This window comes from Vigna unguiculata, chromosome 7 (genome assembly GCF_037176805.1).
Source record: "Vigna unguiculata cultivar grain cowpea cultivar isolate G323 ecotype 2 chromosome 7, ASM3717680v1, whole genome shotgun sequence".
NCBI lineage: Eukaryota > Viridiplantae > Streptophyta > Magnoliopsida > Fabales > Fabaceae > Vigna > Vigna unguiculata.
The window spans coordinates 39,337,652-39,360,066 of record NC_140798.1 but is presented as its reverse complement, the minus strand read 5'-3'; the positions used below and the strand labels follow the sequence as shown (position 1 = coordinate 39,360,066).

Genomic DNA, 22,415 nt, shown 5'->3' with positions numbered 1-22,415 from the left:
AATGTTTCTTCGATATCAAATACTTTGAAATAAATTATAATTGTTTATATTTTATATTAGAATACCAAATAAAATTTCATTAAAAATTCATGAGAACTAAAACATTTATTAAATTTGCAAACTGCAAACATTAATGAAACCTAGTTGATAAAATTAAAAAATATTTTTAAACAAATTTAAAGGAAAACAATATTCAAATTAAAATATATTTTAAATGTTTGTTTACTTCAATTTTTAAATTCTAATGAATCTCTTCTTTTATACACTAATAAAAATGATAATACATCATTTAATTAAAATGACGCAAATAACAAATAATACACATAATAATAAAATTTTAACATGGATATTGTATCTTTTGAACTCCAAAATATGTTGGATGGTGATAAAAAAAATTCATGGCAATTACATTAAATTTTGATATTGTAGTAAATAAAAGTTATTTATACAATTATAGTGAAAAATTATAGTATAATTGATATAATGAGTTAGAAAATAAAAAATAATTAGATAAAATATATTGAAATAGTATTCTACATGATGAAAATAAAAAAAATAAAAAAATAAAAAAATTAACAAATGTATGTCTTAGAAACAATTTGAGAAACTATTGAAAGAAATCGCACAAAGAAAAAACGAATGTATAATTAAGAGTATGATAAGATGAAAAATACCTTAGACATCTAAGAACACTTTTCAAATATCAACATATATAATCAATGGTTGAGAAATAATTGTTTTAGCAAAACAAAAAAGTTCTTCAAATGAAACAAAAATTAATAAAAATAAGTAAAGAATTTTTTTATATTACCTAGTAAATGAAAGGTTTATGCTATTGAACACTTAAATTGAGAGTATTAAACATACTCATGTGAAAAGAAAATATACAATAAATAAAAATATTAAAAAATAATATAAATATTCAAATATGAGACATAAAAAAATTTTAATTGACATACATCATTTTAACATAATTACATAAATGTTATGATAAGATGAAAAATATATTGGAGATGTGAATGACTTTCATGACAAACAATTTAAATGATGACAGAGATATGGTGGGGACGGGTATTATGGCGGAGATATGTACATCCCCATAACCATCCCCATACCCAATTGAAAAAGTCGGGGATTTCCCATACCTATACCCAGTCAATGCGGGGATTCCTCGTCAAAACGGGGACGGGTTCGGGCAATACCCACGGGGGCGGGTTTATTTGCCATCTTTATTCATTGTGCCCCACTTATCCACTTATTTGCATGTCTAGTTTGGCTTATATAAGTCACTAAAATCAACCCATAGAGTGCATTATGGAGGTGCCCCACTTATTTTCCTATCTAGAGGTGCCTATTTTGTTCTTCAAGCTAGAGACTTAGTGCAAGCAATAAGATAAAAAAAGATTGATTAGTAAATTTAAAAAAATTGTATGAAAAGTAATACGCAGTTCCACACTTATTTATTTATTATGCCCTAAATATTTGCCTATCTGGTTTGTCCTTTTTATTTCTTCAAGTCAACCACCTAGTGCACGAAATAAGGGTTGATTTTAGTGACTTGAAATCAAATTTGGGGTACATAAGAAATACATCCCTTTAGATAATAAAAAACAAGATTGATTAGTAAATTTTAAAAAATTGTACGAAAAGTAACAAACAGCTTCCACATATTTGTTCATTGTGCCCCACTTATATTTTCATATATAGTTTGACCTATATTTGATTACAAGTCACTAAAATCAACCCATAGAGTGTATTATGAAGGTGCCCCACTTATTTTCCTGTCTTGTGGTGTCTATTTTTTTTTCTTCAAGCCAGCCCCACTTATTTTTTTTTTCTTCAAGCCAGCCAACTTATAATCAAATTCGTGGTACATAAGAGGTACATACCACAACATGGATGATAAAAAAAGATTGATTAGTAAATCATAAAAAATTGTAAGAGAAGTAATACGTAAATTCACACTTATTTATTTCTTATGCCCCAAATATTTTCCTATCTGGTTTATCCTATTTATTTCTTTAAGTCAACCACCTAGTGCAAGAAATAAGAGTTGATTTTAGTGACTTGTAATAAAATTTGTGTTACATAAGAAATACATCACTTTAGATGATAAAAAAAAGATTGATTAGTAAATTTTAAAAAATTGTAGGAAAAGTAAAAAGCAGCTCTCACATATTTATTCATTGTGCCCCACTTATTTGCATATCTAGTTTGGACTATATTTGATTACAAGTCGCTAAAATCAACCCATAGAGTGCATTAGGGGTGGCAATTAAGGCCTGACCCATCGGGCCAGACCGCAGAAAAAACACGGGGCAGGCCATAGTAGTGAGCTCGCAGGCCCGCATAGGCCTGCGACCCACATAAAATTAAAAAAAAAAAAACTTGCACTTGTGTATATTAATTACTTTTATGGACTCTTACATTAACGTTTCAAATTCGTGTACATCCCTTTGGATGTGATAAAGTAAAGATTAATAAGTGAAATTTAAAAAATTGTACGCAAAGAAACAAACAACTTTTCACATATTTGTTCCTTTTCACATATTTGTTCAATGTGCCCCACTTATCTGCCTATCTTATTTATCCTATTTTTTCTTCAAGTCAGTCACCTAGTGCAAACAATAAGGGTTGATTTTTGTGACTTGTAATGAAATTTGTAGTACATAAGAAGTACATCCCATTGGATGATAAAGAAAAGATTAATTAATGAAATTTAAAAATTTGTACGCAAAGTAATAAACAATTTTTTGCATATTTGTTTAATGTGCCCCACTTATTTGCCTATCTTATTTATTCTATTTTTTTCTTCAAGCCAGACACCTAGTGCAAACAATAAGGGTTGATTTTTGTGACTTGTAATAAAATTTGTAGTACATAAGAAGTACATCTCATTAGATGATAAAGAAAAGATTAATTAATGAAATTTTAAAAAATTGTACGCAAAGTAACAAACAACTTTTCGCATATTTGTTTAATGTCCCCCACATATTTACCTATCTTATTTATCCTATTTTTTTCTTCAAGCCAGCCACCAAGTGAAAAAAATAAAGGGTGATTTTGTTGCCTTATAATCAAATTTGTGTGAAAAGCAGTACATCCAATTGGATGATAAAGAAAAGATTGATTTGTCAAATTTTAAAAATTGTACGTAAAGTAACAAGAAGTTTTTCGCATATTTGTTCAATGTGCCCCACTTATTTGCCTATCTTATTTATCCTATTTTTTTCTTCAAGCCAACTACCTAGTGCAAACAATAAGGGTTGATTTCTGTGACTTGTAATGAACTTTGTGGTACATAAGAAGTATATTCCTTTGGATGATAAAAAAAGATTAATTAGTGAAATTTAAAAAATATTATGCAAAGTAACAAACAACTTTTTGCAAATTATTTCAATGTGCCCCACTTATTTATTTCTCTTATTTTTTTTTTCTTCAAGCCACCCACCTAGTGCAAAAATAAGGGTTGATTTTTTTTTCCTTGTAATCAAATTTGTGGTAGAAAAGAAGTACACTCCATGGGTTGATAAAAAAAAAGATTAATTAGTAAAATTTAAAAAATTGTACGCAAAGAAACAAACAAATTTTTTCATATTTGTTCAACGTGTCCCACTTATTTCTCTATCTTATTTATCCTATTTTTTCTTCAAGCCAACCACCTAGTGCAAACAATAAAGGTTGATTTTTGTGACTTGTAATGAAATTTGTAGTACATAAGAAGTTCATCCCATTGGATGATGAAGAAAATATTAATTAATGAAATTTAAAAAATTGTACGCAAAGTAACATACAACTTTTCGCATATTTGTTCAATGTGCCCCACTTATTTGCCTATCTTATTTATCCTATTTTTTTCTCCAAGCCAGCCACCTAGTGAAAAAAATAAGGGGTTATTTTGTTGCCTTATAATTAAATTTTTGTTTGAAAAGCAGTACATCCAGTTGGATGATAAAGAAGAGATTGATTTGTCAAATTTAAAAAATTGTATGTAAAGTAACAAGCAGTTTTTCACATATTTGTTCAATGTGCCACACTTATTTGGCTATCTTATTTATCCTATTTTTTTCTTCAAGCCAGCCACCTAGTGCAAACAATAAGGGTTGATTTTTCTGACATGTAATGAAATTTTGTAGTACATAAGAAGTACATCCCATTGGATGATAAGAAAAAGATTAAAAAGTGAAATTTAAAAAATTGTACGCAAAGAAACAAACAACTTTTCACATATTTAATCAATGTGCCCCACTTATTTGCCAATCTTATTTATCCGATTTTTTTCTTCGAGCCAAGCACCTAGTGCAAACGATAAGAGTTGATTTCTGTGACTTGTAATGAAATTTGTAATACATAAAAAGTACATCCCTTTGGATGATAAAGAAAAGATTTATTAGTGAAATTTAAAAAATTGTAGGCAAAGTAACAAACAAATTTTTGCATATTTGTTCAATGTGAACTACTTATTTTCTTATCTTATTTATCCTATTTCTTTGTTCGAGCCAGCCACCTAGTGCAAAAAATATGGGTTGATTTTTTTTCATGTAATCAAATTTGTGGTAGAAAAGAAGTACATCTCGTCGGATAAAAAAAAAGATTGATTAGTAAGAAACAACTTTTCACATTTTTGTTTAATGTGCCCCACTTATTTGCCTATCTTATTGATCCTATTTTTTTTCTTTAAGCTAGTCACCTAGTGCAAACAATAAGAGTTGATTTCTCTTACCTGTAATGAAATTTGTGGTACATAAGTAGTCATCCCTTTGAATAAGAAAGAAAAAATCGATTCGTGAAATTTAATAAATTGTACGCAAAATAACAAACAACTTTTCATATATTTGTTCAATGTGTCCAACTTATTTGTATATCTTATTTATCCTATTTTTTTCTTCAAGTCAGCCACCTAGTGAAAAAAATAAGGGGTGATTTTGTTGCCTTATAATCAAATTTGTGGTTGAAAAGCAGTACATCTCGTTGGATGATAAAGAAAAGATTGATTTGTCAAATTTAAAAAATTGTCCGTAAAATAATGAGAAGTTTTTTACATATTTATTCAATGTGTCCCACTTATTTGTCTATTTTAGTTATTCTATTTTTTTCTTCAAGCCAGCCACTTACAGCAAACAATAAAGGTTGATTTATGTGACTTGTAATGAAATTTGTGGTACATAAGAAATATACCCTTTGGATGTTAAAAAAAGATTAATTAGTGAAATTTAAAAAATTGTACACAAAGTAAAAAACAACTTTTGGCATATTTCAATGTGCCCCACTTATTTGCATATCTTATTTATCTTATTTTTTTCTTCAAGTCAGCCACCTAATGCAAAAATAAGAGTTAATTTTTGTGACCTGCAATGAAATTTGTGGTACATAAATAATACATCACTTTGGATAATAAAAAAAAGATTGATTCGTGAAATTTAAACAATTATACGCAAAGTAACAAGCAACTTTTCACATATTTGTTCAGTCTGCCCCACTTATTTGTATATCTTATTTATCCTATATTTTTCTTCTAGTCAGCCACCTAGTGCAAAAATAAGGGTTGATTTTTTACCTTGCAAACAAATTTGTTGTAGAAAAGAAGTACATCCATTTGGATGATAAAAAAAATTGATTAGTAAAATTTAAAAAATTGTATGCAAAGTAATAAGCAACTTTCCACATCTTTGTTCAATGTGTCCCTCTTATTTGCTTATCTTATTTATCCTATTTTTAGCTTGAAGTCATCCACCTAGTGCAAACAATAAGGCTTGATTTCTGTGACTTGTAATGAAATTTGTAATACATAAGAAGTACATCCTGTCGGATGATGAAAAAAAAAGATTGATTAGTAAAATTTAAAAAATTGTACGCAAAGAAACAAATTGCTTTTCACATATTTTTTCAATGTGCCCCACTTATTTGCCTATCTTATTGATCCTATTTTTTTCTTCAAGCCAGCCACCTAGTGACAATAAGAGTTGATTTCTGTAACCTGTAATGAAATTTGTGGTACATAAGTAGTACATCCCTGTGGATGATAAAGAAAAGATTGATTCGTGAAATTTAAAAAATTGTACGCAAAGTAACATGCAACTTTTTGCATATTTGTTCAATGTGCCCCACTTATTTGTATATCTTATTTATCCTATTTTTTTCTTCAAACCAGCCACCTGGTGAAAAAATAAGGGGTGATTTTGTTGCCTTATAATCAAATTTGGGGTTAAAAAGCAATACATCCCGTTGGATTATAAAGAAAAGATTGATTTGTCAAATTTTATAAATAGTACGTAAAGTAACAAGCAGTTTTTCACATATTTGTTCAATGTGCCCCACTTATTTGCCTATCTTCTTTATCCTATTTTTTTCTTCAAGCCAACCACCTAGTGAAAACAATAAGGGTTATGACTTCTAATCAAATTTGTGGTACATAAGAAGTACATCCTTTTGTATGATAAAGAAAAGATTGATTAGTGAAATTTAAAAAATTGTACGCAAAGTAACAAGCAGTTTTCCATATATTTGTTCAATGTGCCCCACTTATTTGCCTATTTTATTTGGCCGGTTTTTTTTCTTCCTAGGCACCTAGGGGAAACAATAAGGGTTGATTTTTATGACTTGTAACCAAAATTGTGGTACATAAAAAGTACATTCGTTTAGATGGTAAAGAAAAGATTGATTGGTGAAATGTAAAAAATTGTACGCAAAGTACCAAGCAATTTTTTACATATTTGTTGAATGTGCCCCTCTATTTGCCTATCTTATTTATCCTTTTTTTTTTTCATTTACGCCAGGCACCTAGTGTAAAATATAAGGGTTGATTATTTTTGCCTTCTAATCAAATTTGTGGTAGAAAAGAAGTACATCTAGTTAAATGATAAAAAAAGAGATTGATTAGGTAAATTTAAAATATTGTACACAAAGTAACAAGCAAGTTTCCACATATTTGTTCAGTGTGCCCCACTTATTTGCCTATCTTTTTTATCCTATTTTTTCTTCACGCCAGCCACCTAGTGCAAAAAATAAGGGTTAATTTTTTACCTTGTAATCAAATTTGTTGTAGAAAAGAAGTACATCCCTTTGGATGATTAAAAAAATATTGATTAGTGAAATTTTAAAAAAAATTATGCAAAGTAACAAACAACTTTCCAAATATTTGTCCAATGTGCTATACTTATTTGTCTATCTTATTTATCCTATTTTTTTCTTCAAGCTAGCCACCTAATGCAAACAATAAGGGTTGATTTTTGTGACTTCTAATCAAATTTTTGGCACATAAGAAGTACATCCTTTGGATGATAAAAAAAAGATTAATTTATGAAATTTAAAAATTGTATGCAAAGTAACTAACAGCTTTTGACATGTTTGTTCAATGTGCCCCACTTATTTGTCTATCATATTTATCCTATTTTTTTCTTCAAGTCAGCCCACCTAGTGCAAATAATAAAGGGTTGATTTCTGTGCCTTGTTATCAAATTTGTGGTACATAAGAAGTACATCCCTTTGGATGATAAAGAAAAGATTGATTAGTGAAATTTAAAAAATTAGACGCAAAGTAACAAGCAGTTTTCGACATATTTGTTCAATGTGCTCCACTTATTTGCCTATCTTATTTATCTTTTTTTAATTAGCAAGGCACCTAGTGTAAAAAATAAGGGTTGATTTTTTTTTTCCTTATAATCAATTTTTTGGTAGTAAAGAAGTGCATATCGTTGATGATAAAAAAAAGAGATTGATTAGGAAAATTTAAAAAATGAACACAAAGTAACAAGCAGGTTTCCACATATTTGTTTAGTGTGTCCCATTTATTTTTCTATCTTTTTTATTCTATTTTTTTCTTCAAGTCAGCCACCTAGTGAAAAAAATAAGGGTTAATTTTTCAAATTGTAATCAAATTTGTGGTAGAAAAGAAGTACATCCCTTTGGATGATAAAAAAAATTTGATTAGTAAAATTTTAAAAAATTATATGCAAAGTAACAAATAACTTCCCACATATTTGTTCAATGTGCCCCCTTATTTGCCTATCTTATTTATCCTATATTTATCTTCAAGTCAGTCACCTAGTGCAAACAATAAAGAGCTTATTTTTGTGTCTTGTAATCAAATTTGTGTTACATAAGAAGTACATCCTTTGGATGATCAATAAAAGATTGATTAGTGAAATTTAAAAAATTGTACGCAAAGAAACAAGTAGTTTTTCACATATTTTTTCAATCTGCCCCATTTATTTCCCTATCTTATTTATCCTATTTTTTTCTTCAAGTCAACCACCTAGTGCAAACAATAAGAGTTGATTTCTATGACTTGTAATCAAATTTGTGGTACATAAGAAGTACACCCCTTTGGATGATAAAAAAAATTGATTAGTAAAATTTAAAAAATTGTGCGCAAAGTAACAAACATCTTTCCACGTATTTGTTCACTGTTCCCCACTTATTTGCCTATATTATTTATCCTATTTTTTTCTTCAAGGCAGCCACCTAGTGCAAACAATAAGGGTTGATTTTTGTGACTTGTAATGAAATTTGTAGTACATAAGTAGTACATCCCTTTGTATGATAAAGAAAAGATTGATTAGTGAAATTTAAAAAATTGTAAGCAAAATAACAAGCAACATTTTGCATATTTGTTCAATGTGCCCCACTTATTTGTCTATCTTATTTATCCTATTTTTTTCTTCAAGTCAACCACCTATTGCAATCAATAAAGGTTGATTTTTGTGACTGTGACTTGTAATCAAATTTCTGGTACATAAGAAGTACATCCCTTTGGATGATAAAGAAAAGATTGATTTGTGAAATTTAAAAAATTATATGCAAAGTAACAAACAACTTTTCACATATTTGTTCAATATGCCCCACTTATTTATCTATCATATTTATCATATTTTTTTCTTCAAGCCAACCACCTAGTGAAAATAATAAAGGGTTGATTTATGTGCCTTGTAATCAAATTTGTGGTACATAAGAAGTACATCCCTTTGGATGATAAAAAAAAAATTGATTAGTGAAATTTAAAAAATTGTACGCAAAGTAATAAGCAGTTTTCCACATATTTGTTCAATGTGCCCCACTTATTTGCCTATCTTATTTATCCTATTTGTTTTCTTCAAGTAAACAATAAGGGTTGATTTATGTGACTTGTAATCAAATTTGTGGTACATATAGGAAGTACATCCTCTGAATGATGAAAAAAATTGATTAGTAAAATTTAAAAAATTGTACGAAAAGTAACTAGCAGCTCTCACATATTTGTTCATTGTGCCTCACTTGTTTTCATATTTAGTTTGGCCTATATTTGATTACAAGTCATAAAATCAACCCATATAATGCATTATGGAGTTGCTCCACCTATTTTCCTCTCTTATGGTGCCTATTTTTTTTTTTCTTCAAGTCAGCCACCTATTGCAATCAATAAGGGTTGATTTTTGTAACTATTAATTAAATTTGTGGTACTTAAGATGTAAATACCAGTTGGATGATAAAAAAAAAAGATTGATCAGTATATTTTTACAAATTGTACGAAAAATAATACGCAACTCCACACTTATTTATTTATTATCCCGAAATATTTGCCTATCTGGTTTGTCCTATTTATTTCTTCAAGCTAGCCACCTAGCGCAATAATTAAGGCTTGATTTTGGTGACTTGTAATCAAATTTGTGGTACATAAGAAATACATCCTTTTAGATAATAGAAAAAAAAGATTGATTAGTAAATTTTGAAAAATTGTACGAAAAGTAACAAGCAACTCCCACCTATTTGTTCATTGTGCCCCACTTATTTGCATATCTAGTTTGGCGTATATTTGATTACAAGTAGAGTTATCAAAATGTGTTAGAACCCGCGAGCCAACCGGCTCGCCACAAGTTCGGGTTGGGTTGAAATTTTTTTACAAATTTCAATACGGGTTGATTTTTGACCCGACTCATCTAGAACCCGGTTCACCCAGGTTGAACCTGTGGTGAGCCGGATTAGCTCACCAACCTCCAGATAAAAGAGTCACACATAAATAATTTGTATTTTTTTTATTTTGGTTTGTATTTGAATTGTATTAAAGTTTATTTAGATTTTAATTATAATTATAATTTAATTTTGAGTGAAAAAAATAAAAAAAATTATATTTTTTTAATTAAGTGAACCCATGAGTCAACTTGTTTAACCCGCCAACCCGTGATGAGGCAGACTGAGTTCAAATTTTTTTGACTCACTAAAAGGTGAATCAGGTTGGATTGACTCACTAAATCATTAACTCATGATGAGTCAAGTCAGATCGAGTCGGATTATCCGTTTTTACAACTTTAATTAAATCAACTTCAATATAACTGTAACCTGCAATATTGCATTTTTTTCATATCGTTTCAATTATGGGGTTTTACCAGATTTACATCATTACAGCTTTAGTTATATGTATTTTTTTTACCGAGGGTTTAATTTAATTATATAATTAAATACTAACTTAATGTGATTCTAATTATGCGAAAAATTAATATTATAAAATTTAGTTATTATAACTAAACTTTAATTTAATATCATTAATATAATAAATAGTATTTTTACATGTATAAAAAACTATTGTTCTTAATTTTTTGTTTTGTTTTTGTAATGTTACATTTGATGTTATTTTCTTCTCTCTCGAGTCGGTAGTTTAAATATATATTGTTTATTTATTTTTGAGGTCCAAAGTTCTATACGAGATCCAATTTTCAATTTTAAAACTCTACTTATCATATTAATATATTTTAATAATAATTTTTCACAAAATTTTATGATTATATCAATATATTTAACGAAACTTTGTTACAAAATCTATATCTTGAACTTAAGATCTTTATTACAATTTTTGCATGAAAAATTGTATAGTCTTTATTATACCTGATGCAAAACATATATTAAATAACATTAGAATTGATGAGTAGAGGTATGTTAATGGAAAATGACGTATAATAATCTTTAGTGTAATAATAAAAGACAAGAAAAGAAAAGCCAAGGCTGCTAAAGCAAAATTCTGTGTGGCAAATTTTTGGGTTATTTTATTTCACATTGTATAGCCACATATGTCTTTATTTAAAACGCGGTTTGCAGCATCGTCACATGTCGGCAGAGTTTATTTGAAAAGTTCTAAATGATTTTGCCCTTTTATAAAAAAAATCAAAAATCAAATTTCAAATAAAGGTCCCTCAAAAACTTTAAATATTTACATCTAATTATGATATGAACATTTTGAGTTGATTCAGTTTTCAAAGTAATAACTTATTGCCAAAAGATTGCTTCGCCAATCTACAATTGTAGGAATTACATTCATTTTCTACTCTTTAAGCATTAACTTCATGTTTTTTGTTTTTGTTTTTTTTGCTGTTGAGCATATTCTTAGTTAAAGTAATATTTTTAAGAAAAATATTTTAAAGTAATATTTTGAAGAAAAATATTTTATAGCTCCTTCTAGAACACGTAAATCAAATAATAGAACTGATTTGGCTTTTGTAAAAAAATATATACTATCTACATTCAACTATTATAATTTATATGTAATATATATTAGGAATTTTTGTATTTTAAATTAATGATAAGTGAAAAAATAATTTTAAAATCTATAAATAATATAATTTTTTTAATGCATTAGTAATATATTTTAAAATCAAATTAAAATAAATTAACTTATATAATTATGTTAGAAATGTCTTATATTAACTATTAAAATGAGTAATTTGTATCTACATACAACAAACATGTTAAATCTCAGTCATCAAAGTTAGTCCTAGATGACATATTTATCTTTGTCCACTTTAGTTGTTTTAATATTCCACATAATTTGATGAAAAGAAACATTTTTTCTACTAAACTAATAAAGTATATATTACGGATGGATTTTAAAAGATTATTTTAATACACAGAAGTCTTAATACTTTCAAAAATTATAAAATACAATGATTTATAAGTTTTTTTGTAAAGAGCTGTATAGTTAAAATATTGTAATTTTTTTATGAATATATAAAATTTGAAAGGACTCCATAATCCATAATTTTTATACAAACATTTAAACTTACTAAAGTTAATCTAAAAGAGACAAGTGGAAAAAAATTAATGTGACATCTCAATTTAATAGAATAATTATAGTAAATTAAGCATAACACATTTATAAATAATTAGAGTATGAGACATGTATAAATGATTAACTTTTATAGTTATCCCACATATATTGAATTAGTAGTACTGAGTCACAAAACAATGTCATTAAAAAATATTTAAACTAAACAATTGAACATGAAATCGCTGCCAGAAGGAATCACAATTAAAAAGGAAATGTTCTTTTGGTTCAACAGTGAGCCAAATCCAACACTCATACTAGACTACGCCATAGCATCTCCATCAATATGGTGATCACTAGGAATTTTCACATATTCTCACACCAAAGATTTGGTGATCATTGCAAAAAAAAAAAACCAAACAGAAAATAGAAAACAGACCCCAAAAAGAAAGGGTAAGCTAAAAATAAATAAGAAACTTTTATATAAACAAGCATAAATCTTAAACAGGCATTTCAGTAACCACACAAGGCATGTGATAACAAACAATGCAAGACCCTTTGACTCAATTCACTGATGTTTGCACTTGTGTTGGCCTCTACTGCTCTGTAGAGTCATTGCCATTAGGTTTCACCCTACCACGCACAAGGTTAGCCCATGATCATCTAAGACCATTATCCTGCCAAAGACTAGGACCTCCTGCTACTCTCACCACTTGAATCAGTCTACTCTATGTGAGACTGACTGATTCTTTACAGCTTCAGGATGCAACCTTGTTTGAATCCTTATCTAATATATACACTACAACACCACCATGAAATATCGCCAAGCTCATACCACATCCATGTTCTCACACCAAATCCACATGTAATCTCAAAGCATTATATTCTAATGCCAATGAACAACCAACAAAACAATCCATGATTCATTTCATATACAGCAAAATCCCAGTCTCATTAAGTCACATAAAACATGCATGGTCATATACTTCGAGCTTGAAAAGTAAATAAATCCATCATGAAATAACTTCAGCAAATTACAGTTTTCCCTACACGAGTCTCGTTGGCGAAAGAGATTCTCTCGCTCAAGTGAACTCTTCTTGCTTAAGTAATACCACCTCGCATGAGCGAGATTACTCTCACTCAAAACTGGACCTCGCCGCCTAAGCGACAACTCGAGCAAGAAACCATAGGTAAGTTCCTGTTACTATCGCTTAGGCGAAAATTGCTCGCGTGGGCGAGATTAGCAGATTTTTCACATGTTCACACATGCAGATCCAAGAACTCAAACAACATCACATCCAACTCATTTCCATACAACAAGCACTAGAAACACAATTTAGAAGTCAGAAAACATGCACTATTTATAAATAAAAAAAACTTTAAACCCTAGTTTCCCTTACTTTGAGTGGAGCTAAACTTAAGGAGGAGAGAAAGCTCCTAGTGGGAAAGCACCTCGACCTGGAACAACTTAAGGAACTAGAAGCAAAACATAGGGGAACGAAAAATGAGACCTTGACAATGATCACATGAAACTAGAGATTAAGAACAGAAACAAAATAGAAAAAGGGATAGAGGTTTGTTCAACTTATATGGAAGAGGAGCGTAAAGTGAGTTGGAAGAAGGAGTACCTCAAACCCTAGGAGAGCTTTTGTTTTAGAAAGGAAGAACGGTAAGTAAGCTGTTTTGGTTTTAGGGGACAAAACTAGAAGTGAGTGGACAACTGGCAGAGGTCCTAGGAACAAGTGGCTGGTTATGGGCCCATAAACTAATAAATAAAAGTGAGTGTAACATATTTTTTTAATGTTTCAATACTAAATTGATTCTAACTTGGCATATACCTAAAATACATTTTTATGGTTATGAGTTTTTCATCTAGTAATCTCTTATTCTATGAAGTTTAAACATTAATTTTAAATTATAATGGGGTATTTGTCTATTACCTTAATGGTAGAGAAAGTGAGAAGGATAAAAAAAAAATGACCAATGTGTAACCTTCCGTGGAAAGAGAATAAATTTTGAGATGGAAGAGATAAAAAAATTGACAATAACAGAAAAATAAATAATAAAAATGAGGAAATATTGGAGAGTTTTAAGGGGATAATTAGATAAATATAATACGTTATTCATCTAACTAAGCAAAAGTATGAAATTCATGAAATGTGTCCTAAAAACTAATTCGTGGAAATTTGCTTTATTGTATATATGAGACAACATTTGATAAGTTATAAAAATTTCATCACTCAATATTCTAATAAATTTCATTAAATTTCAAGAAATTTCTTATTCCTTATTAAATATCTAAGTGTCACAGGATTATTTTGTTATTTTTTAAAAAAAACAGCACTTTAAATTTCATAGGGGTAAAAATTAAAGGAAAAGACATTTTGGTCTTAGGACAGAGAGAGACCATAGTTGATTCTCTCATGATTTCTGTCTCACCTCTTACCTTCGAACCAGGCAAAGACCTTTCCAAAAGGTCAACCATTCCCATTTCAATTCGATTACTATACTTTCATTTCATCCTCCACAATCGTCCAATTTCATTTCTTTCTCCAGTAACGCAACACAATACTCTCTTTCAGCTCGTGGTATTGGTGGGTTTCAATTCTACACGGTGATTCTTCCCTTCTTCGATTATATCCCCGCAATTCCCTCATCTGGGTACCATCAATCACCTTCGATCTTGTGGTCAAAGTTTGCTGCTTTGACTTTTTCTCAACATGGGTGGAAGCGAGAGCTCGAAAGGCGTGGTTTTGGGTCGCTTGGTTGAGTGCATCAAAGAGATTTCTGGGTTGCCAGAGTGTCAGAACTTTTGCAAGAGGGTGTATGGGAATTTGGTTCGCAGGGTGAAGCTTCTGAGTCCTCTCTTTGAGGAATTGAAAGATAGTGATGAGTCCCTCAGCGATGAACAACTCGAGAACTTTGAGTCTATCTTGGTTGCTTTGGATTCAGCTAAGACCCTTTTAAAGTCTGTCAACCAAGGGAGCAAGCTTTATCAGGTATGGCTTTCTTGTTTTGGTGAATTTCAAAGGGTTGAATTTCGTGTCTTTTTTGGTTTTGTAGGCGACTGTAAAGAGGTCGAAAGAAAGATGTCTCTTCTATGTCGTTGAGCCATTTATAGAATTTCTTGTGTACAAAAAAATCTAAAACAATTTATATAGTTTAGGCATTACGACAAAGCTAAGGAAACTAAATAATAGGATCAAACTATCTTAACAAACTAAAAAGAAACAAGGAAACAGTGAAACAGAATCAGGAGAATTATTGGATAGTATCTCAACATATCTTAAACAGTCCCCCTTCAAGTTGAAGAAGCATCTGTATCATATGCATCTAGCTTGTTACATGTGTGTGCTATATAGAGTCCCCACAAACACTTTGAAAGAGTTGTCAAGTTGGGAAGGTCTTTGCTATGATGAAATGACAATTAAGACTCAATAATTGAATCTGCGAAACAGAAATCTCTAATGTGGGAGTATCCAACAAGGCCAAGTTGGGAAGAAAAGAAAATAAATTTAACCTGCGAGCAGAAGCTATTTGCAATGTTTAACCACCTTGAAATAGTTAATCTAACCAAACTAAACACTTAAAGCAGAATCTACCTTCATAATTAAACCATTTTGCAGAAGCCATCAACATCATCAGACGAGAAAGAGAGGCTTAACCATCACTTAAGTTGGAAACAAAAAAAAAAAGAATGTCAATGCTTTACTACTTACTAAGGGTGAAAGCACGCAATGTTCAAATAAACGTGAATTTGAAGTGAAAGCTCACAACGTGAATTTTTTACATTTGGGCGTAAATGGGTATTGTTTCTTGAATTTGAAGTGTGTCCACAGAGCAAGGGATTATAGCATCTGCAGATGCTGTATGCCTTCTGATGTAGTTTTGTTTAGTTGATCCCGACTGTTAATTTTAATCTGATTAATGGTTTACATGTCTTAGGCATTGCGGAGGAATGATACAGCAGATAAATTCCAACAAGTGACTGAAAAAATTGAAGCTGTGCTGAGTGAAATTCCTTACTACAAACTTGAGATATCAGAGGAAGTTCGAGAACAGGTAAACCTTTATCATATATTGGAAGGAGACCAGCAATACCATATACAATTCCGTGATGGTTCAAACATTTTCCTATCATTTCTTTCCACTAATCATATTTGATTTCTCTGCTTTTATATTTCTGGGTGATATTTTTGGCGAAGAGAAGGGAGCAGCTTATGTGCCATATTTTTCACAACTATTTTAATTCTTTTCAGATTGAATTAGTACATGCTCAATTCAAAAGAGCTAAAGCTCAAACAGAATTTGCTGATATACAACTTGACATGGATATGGCAATGGCACAAAAAGAAAAAGACCCTGATCCTGCTATACTCAAAAGACTTTGTGAGAAGTTGCATCTAAGGACAATAAATGACCTAAGGAAAGAGTCTAGTGAATTACATGAATTGTTGATCACAAGTGGTGAAGAACTAGGAGACTCTTTTGAAATGATCACATCCCTTCTTAGCAAGCTGAGGGACTGTGTGCTCACAGAAAATCCCGAAGTCGACACAAGTGAATGTGAAAAATTAACAATTAAGCACAGGTCTCCAGTGATCCCAGATGATTTTCGATGTCCTATATCTCTTGAACTAATGAAAGATCCTGTTATTGTCTCTACTGGTCAGGTACAATCTTTACATTGTCTGTGTACATGGTACATTTCTATGGTATAAGTTATATCCTTTATAGATTTCTGCTTTCCTATTACAGACATATGAAAGATCTTGCATTCAAAAATGGCTTGATGCTGGTCACAAAACCTGCCCCAAGACACAGCAGACACTTGTCCACACAGCCCTTACCCCTAACTATGTTCTGAAGAGTCTGATTGCTTTGTGGTGTGAAAGCAATGGTATTGAGCTACCAAAAAAGCAAGGGAATTGCAGAACAAAGAAATGTGGTGGAAGCAGTCATTCAGACTGCGATCGAACTGCTATCAGTGCCTTACTTGATAAACTGGCGAGCAACAACATAGAACAGCAAAGGGCAGCGGCCGGTGAGCTCCGGTTGCTGGCTAAGAGGAATGCAGATAATCGAGTGTGCATTGCCGAGGCCGGAGCAATACCACCTCTTGTAGATTTGTTGTCTTCTTCAGACCCTCGAACCCAAGAGCATGCAGTTACAGCGCTTCTCAATCTTTCCATCAATGAGAGTAACAAAGGAACTATAGTAAATGCCGGAGCCATACCAGATATTGTAGATGTGCTAAAGAAAGGAAGCATGGAGGCTAGAGAAAATGCAGCTGCAACTCTCTTTAGTTTATCAGTACTAGATGAGAACAAGGTGCAAATAGGTGCAGCTGGAGCTATCCCCGCCCTTATAAAGTTACTTTGTGAAGGTACTCCCAGAGGTAAGAAGGATGCTGCTACTGCAATCTTTAACCTATCTATTTATCAGGGAAACAAAGCAAGAGCTGTAAAAGCTGGTATAGTAGGCCCGCTGATACAATTTCTGAAGGATGCTGGAGGTGGAATGGTAGATGAAGCACTAGCTATATTGGCAATTCTTGCGAGCCACCATGAAGGCAGGGTGGCGATTGGTCAGGCCGGGCCGATACCGATTCTAGTTGAGGTTATCCGAACCGGCTCTCCACGCAACCGAGAGAACGCCGCCGCCGTCTTGTGGTCACTCTGCACCGGAGATCCGGTGCTACTAAAACTAGCAAAAGAACATGGTGCTGAAGCAGCACTGCAGGAGTTATCAGAAAATGGAACTGATAGAGCGAAGAGAAAAGCTGGAAGCATACTAGAACTCTTGCAGCGAATAGAAGGGGATGATAATCTGCGGAATTCATAGCCTCATTGTTACATCATTATATATTTTTCGTAGATGATCAGAGAATTGTGCATGTATGAAGAACCATGGCCACCTGATAGTAGTGTTTTCATGTTTTATATTTTGAATCAAGTAATGGGCTGGGAAACTTTTGCAGAAACTTTGTATTATGTTTGTTTATTATCTGTCTGTATATGAAATGCTGTAAATGGTCTATTGAAGATGTTATGGGAGGATTATAAAAGGAATTAGTTTCTGAGATTATTTTCAGAAAATGATATTTTGACAAAGTTTTGTTTGATAAACAACTATTTTGGTAAAAGAAATCCTAAGACTTTATTATTTTATTTTTTAACTTCCGTAAAAAAATTAAAAAAAATATTTTATTCAGTAACTTTGTCAACTTTTCTAACAAAATATTTGTCAAAAAATCATTTTTGTTGTCTCTGTTGGCAAAGTTTGTAATTCTTGCTTGGAATTTCCTATTTTAGTAAAAGTCAACATTTAAGGTCACTGTCGTGTTCAATAAGCTATCGTCAAACTATACGAATAAATTTTTATTATATTGATTATGTATTTCTACTGTTTAATCAATTCTGTTAGACTTAATTAAGTTAAGTCTGTCATAAACTTTTATATTTTTAGTTGATTCATTTTCATTTGTTAATTTTTTTTATTAAGTATTTAGAATTTTTATATTTTTTAATTGACTTTGTCTTATAAGTTTTTTTCACTAATTGGGTTATGTAACGGAAATATTGACTTTAAAAAGATATAAAATTTTGTAATTAATATAAAATGATATTGGAATCAAATGAAAATATAAAAATTTTAAGGATTTAATATACAAACAAAATAATTGAGATTCAATTGAAAATATTCAAAAGTATAGTCCACTATGACTTTGTGAATTTCATTGTTGTATTTTTTTTTTTTAATTTAGTGTATTTTACTTGTTCATTATAATGCTATATATTCTTATAGTGCAATGACTTGAGATCATAAGATTGAAATGCAATGATGTTACTTAAATGAGATATGTATGTTTTTTGGATTGCATTTGACGAGGTTGTTATAAATATATTTTGGACAACCATGATTCAATGAAATTGCTGGGTTTCTTTAATATCGTACTGATGATGGATAATACTTACAAAACTAATAGGTATAGGATGTCTTTACTTGAGATTGTAGGTGTTATTTTTACTAGGATGACCTTTTCTATTGTTTTTGCTTTCTTGTCATCTGAACGTGATATATATATATTGAAAAATGTATATAATAAGATACGATAAAAGATATATACATATTGAAAGTGTATTATAATTTTTAATATATATATATATATATATATATATATATATATATATGATTGTTATTATACAGTCATATATATTAAAATTGTCGACATAAAAATTTTATAAATTATTATTATCATAAAAATTTTATAATTTTATAAAGTGATTTTCATTGTTAAAATTAATAAAATATCCTAAAATATCATCCATATTGAACACAAAAAGCTGACCTAAATTGAAGTATCCTATATCTTAAAAGAAACCCATTTTCTTTTATCTTCAAAAACTCAATCCTATTTACTAACCTCACCCCCTATCCACTTGGCAACCCTTTTCTTTCTCACCATTGATTAAATCACGCACACACCTGACACCCTAACGTACACGTCACCACGACACTCACTCACAAAAACCACGCACACCACCGTTCTCAGACTCACGTTCCTTCCTCCATTTTCTCCATCTTCTACCCAACGAATAGTAAAGACGCATCTCCATCAGAGAATCATTTTTTCCAGCCATTTCCCTCATTCCCTCCACTCTGCGCCACTTTTACCAACACAGAAGGCACGAGATTGCTCGGTCCACTGCCCTCGCGTTTGAGTCACCGAGTCCACCGCTGCCGGCACCGGCGAGGTTCAGCTTCACTATCTTCCCGTCCTTCCCTGTTTCGTTTTGCTTTTGGATTCATTGCTTGAATTTGGATTTCATTCTGAAACTGATTGGGGTTTGATCGGGTGTCGCCATGGGCTGTTGAAACCAATTGAATTGATGAGGCTACTGACTAGTTTGGGATTGATGATTGAGGTGCTTGTGTTGATGAAATTATAATCTATATACTCATTTTACGATTTACCCTCGATTTGGGTTTAATTTCATTTTGTGTGGGGTTTAAATGCAATCATGTTGGTATTTTGGTTTGTAATTGAGTATGGGTATTGGTGATTTGGTTCGTGACTGGATTGAATTTTCTGATTGTTCTTGAGGTGTGAATCATTGGGTTATAATGTATCTAGATTTGTATTAGGATTGATGAGTTAAAGTCAGTACGGTTTGTGTGACAGGAGTTGGCCATGAAAAAGGGCTGGATGAATCCCATTGGCATTTCATAATTGTTTTTGTTTGGAATAGGTGTTTCGTTAATTGGTGGTGTGTAGGAGATTAGCCCACAATTCTTGCTATTTTCATTTGTATGTATGGATTGACTATCAAGGCTTCAGGGTCATAAAATTTGATGGGTACGGATTGGATGGCATGTTATGTTTAGAGTCATTTCTAAAATTTTCAAATGATAGAATATGAACAAAGGATCTTTTCATCCAGTTTAGTAATGACGCAAGGTTGGCATATTTATAGTGCTTGGGGTTTGGTGTGCTTGAAGTTTATAATATGCTTTGAAGTTTGATATGTGGGTTCACTTGTTTTGTGGCTTTCAATCTAGAATGTTGAGCATGAATTCATTCTAAACCTGAGTAGTGATTTATGATTGAACACGTTTTCCATTTAGTTTTTCCAAATTCATACCAATAATGAGTAGGCAATGCACTTGCAACGGCTTGATAATTGAGTGAAGTTGTTTGGTTTTTGGGATTATTCCAATACTCTTTTTCTGATCTGGAATGAAAATTATGCAGGAAGGATTCTATTTCACTTCATGAATCTTAAGTATCAAATGAAAAATTTTCGAATCAAAAGTTCTAAAGAATTTGAATATAGTTGTAATATGTGAAACTATTGTTTTGGGATTGACTGATGGTTGTGCGAAGCATCGAATGCAAGGACATATTTTATGAATACTTGCTATTTTATCGTTGTGTTGCCACTGCTTCGATTTGGTTTTCAGTGACCCAAAGTTACATGAGTTGGAATATATGACATTAATTATATGTAGCCCGCCTAATATTGGAGATGGATCCCACGTTTACTTTTCAAAAAAAATGTATTTTCTCGGTATTTATTCAGATATGAAATTGAATTATACAATATAGTTCTTGGTAATTTAATATTATAATTATTGATTATCCACTTTTATCGTATTAATATTTTGGGTATTTGTGTGGGGTTCATATATTAATTAATGATTGCATAGACTATAAACTGGAATGCGCCATAAATGGGCTTAGTGACAAATATTCACTGACTCCGATTTTGTTAATTTCTTTATTTTATATGATTTAAATTCAATTTCGCCTGTAAAAATTTACTAATATTCCAAGTCCAACTTTTTTATTCTCTTTCTTAATTCTTTCTTAAGTTCATTTTGAAATGTTTTGGATGGTTATCACATTGTCGTTCACATTGTTTGGTATCTAACCATTTTATCAAAGTATGTTAATAGATAAGTTTTTGAGATGTTTGTATGGCTGCTTGCATCGTTTAACACTATGGTCGTCTGTATCGTTTGATATTCGACTATTTTATTAAAATTTTAAAGATAAACTTTTAGAATATTTGTATGGTCGTCTATATCATCTAATATCTTCAATAAAGGTTTGAATGCTTGTTCGGTTGTCTGCATCATTTGGTATTCGACTATTTTATCAAAATATTTCAAAGATAAATTTTTGGTTGTTTGTATGGTCATTTGTGTAGCTTGACATCCCCAATAAAGATTTGGTTACTTGTATGGTTGTTTGCATCGTCTAGTATGTGACTATTTTAATATTTTCAAATATAAGTTTTAGGGTGTTTGTATGGTTTTTTGCATTGTCGGACATCCCTAATAAATGTTCAAATACTTGTATGGTTGTCTGCATCGTCTGATATCCGATTATTTTATTTAAATACTTTTAAGGATAATTTTTTGGATATTTGTATGATTGTCTGTGTCCTCTGACATCTATAATAAAGGTTTAAGTACTTGAGAACAAAGATATGTAGGAGAGAGGAAGATACCGTTTTCAGGTGGATGCGGTAGGGTGTTATTATCTTCCCTATAGCGTAATAGATTCTCGGACTCAAAATCTGAATTTTGTATACCATGTTTTATCATTATGGTTTTTTCTTAGTTTTTCAGAATAAACTATGATGCCGATTTCTAAAAAATGTATTTTGTTTTAAATTACATTTTATTTTTTTCGAGTCGGTCATCATATCGCGATTTAGGTTATAACACCTACAACATACAAATGTACACCCTAATGAATGTCCTATGAAATGTTATCTTTTGAACATATTTAACAGTCTTAAAATTAATGAATGCATTCATTAAAACTAATCTGTAAATAGTTGCATAGCCACCTAACTGCTTCGTCTTTACATAGCTTATGTATCCCAATTGCTTA

The 22,415-nt window shown here is 30.8% G+C and overlaps 1 protein-coding gene across 1 annotated transcript; it reads left to right on the top strand.

Annotated features, from left to right (window-relative positions):
- Positions 1-14,391: 14,391 nt before the first annotated feature.
- On the top strand, positions 14,392-18,097 carry PUB14 (plant U-box 14). Its single transcript, XM_028081086.2, has 4 exons — positions 14,392-15,009; positions 15,956-16,072; positions 16,270-16,683; positions 16,769-18,097. The coding sequence occupies exons 1-4, from the start codon at positions 14,731-14,733 to the stop codon at positions 17,852-17,854; spliced, it is 1,896 nt and encodes a 631-aa protein (XP_027936887.1). The 5' UTR covers positions 14,392-14,730; the 3' UTR covers positions 17,855-18,097.
- Positions 18,098-22,415: the final 4,318 nt, after the last annotated feature.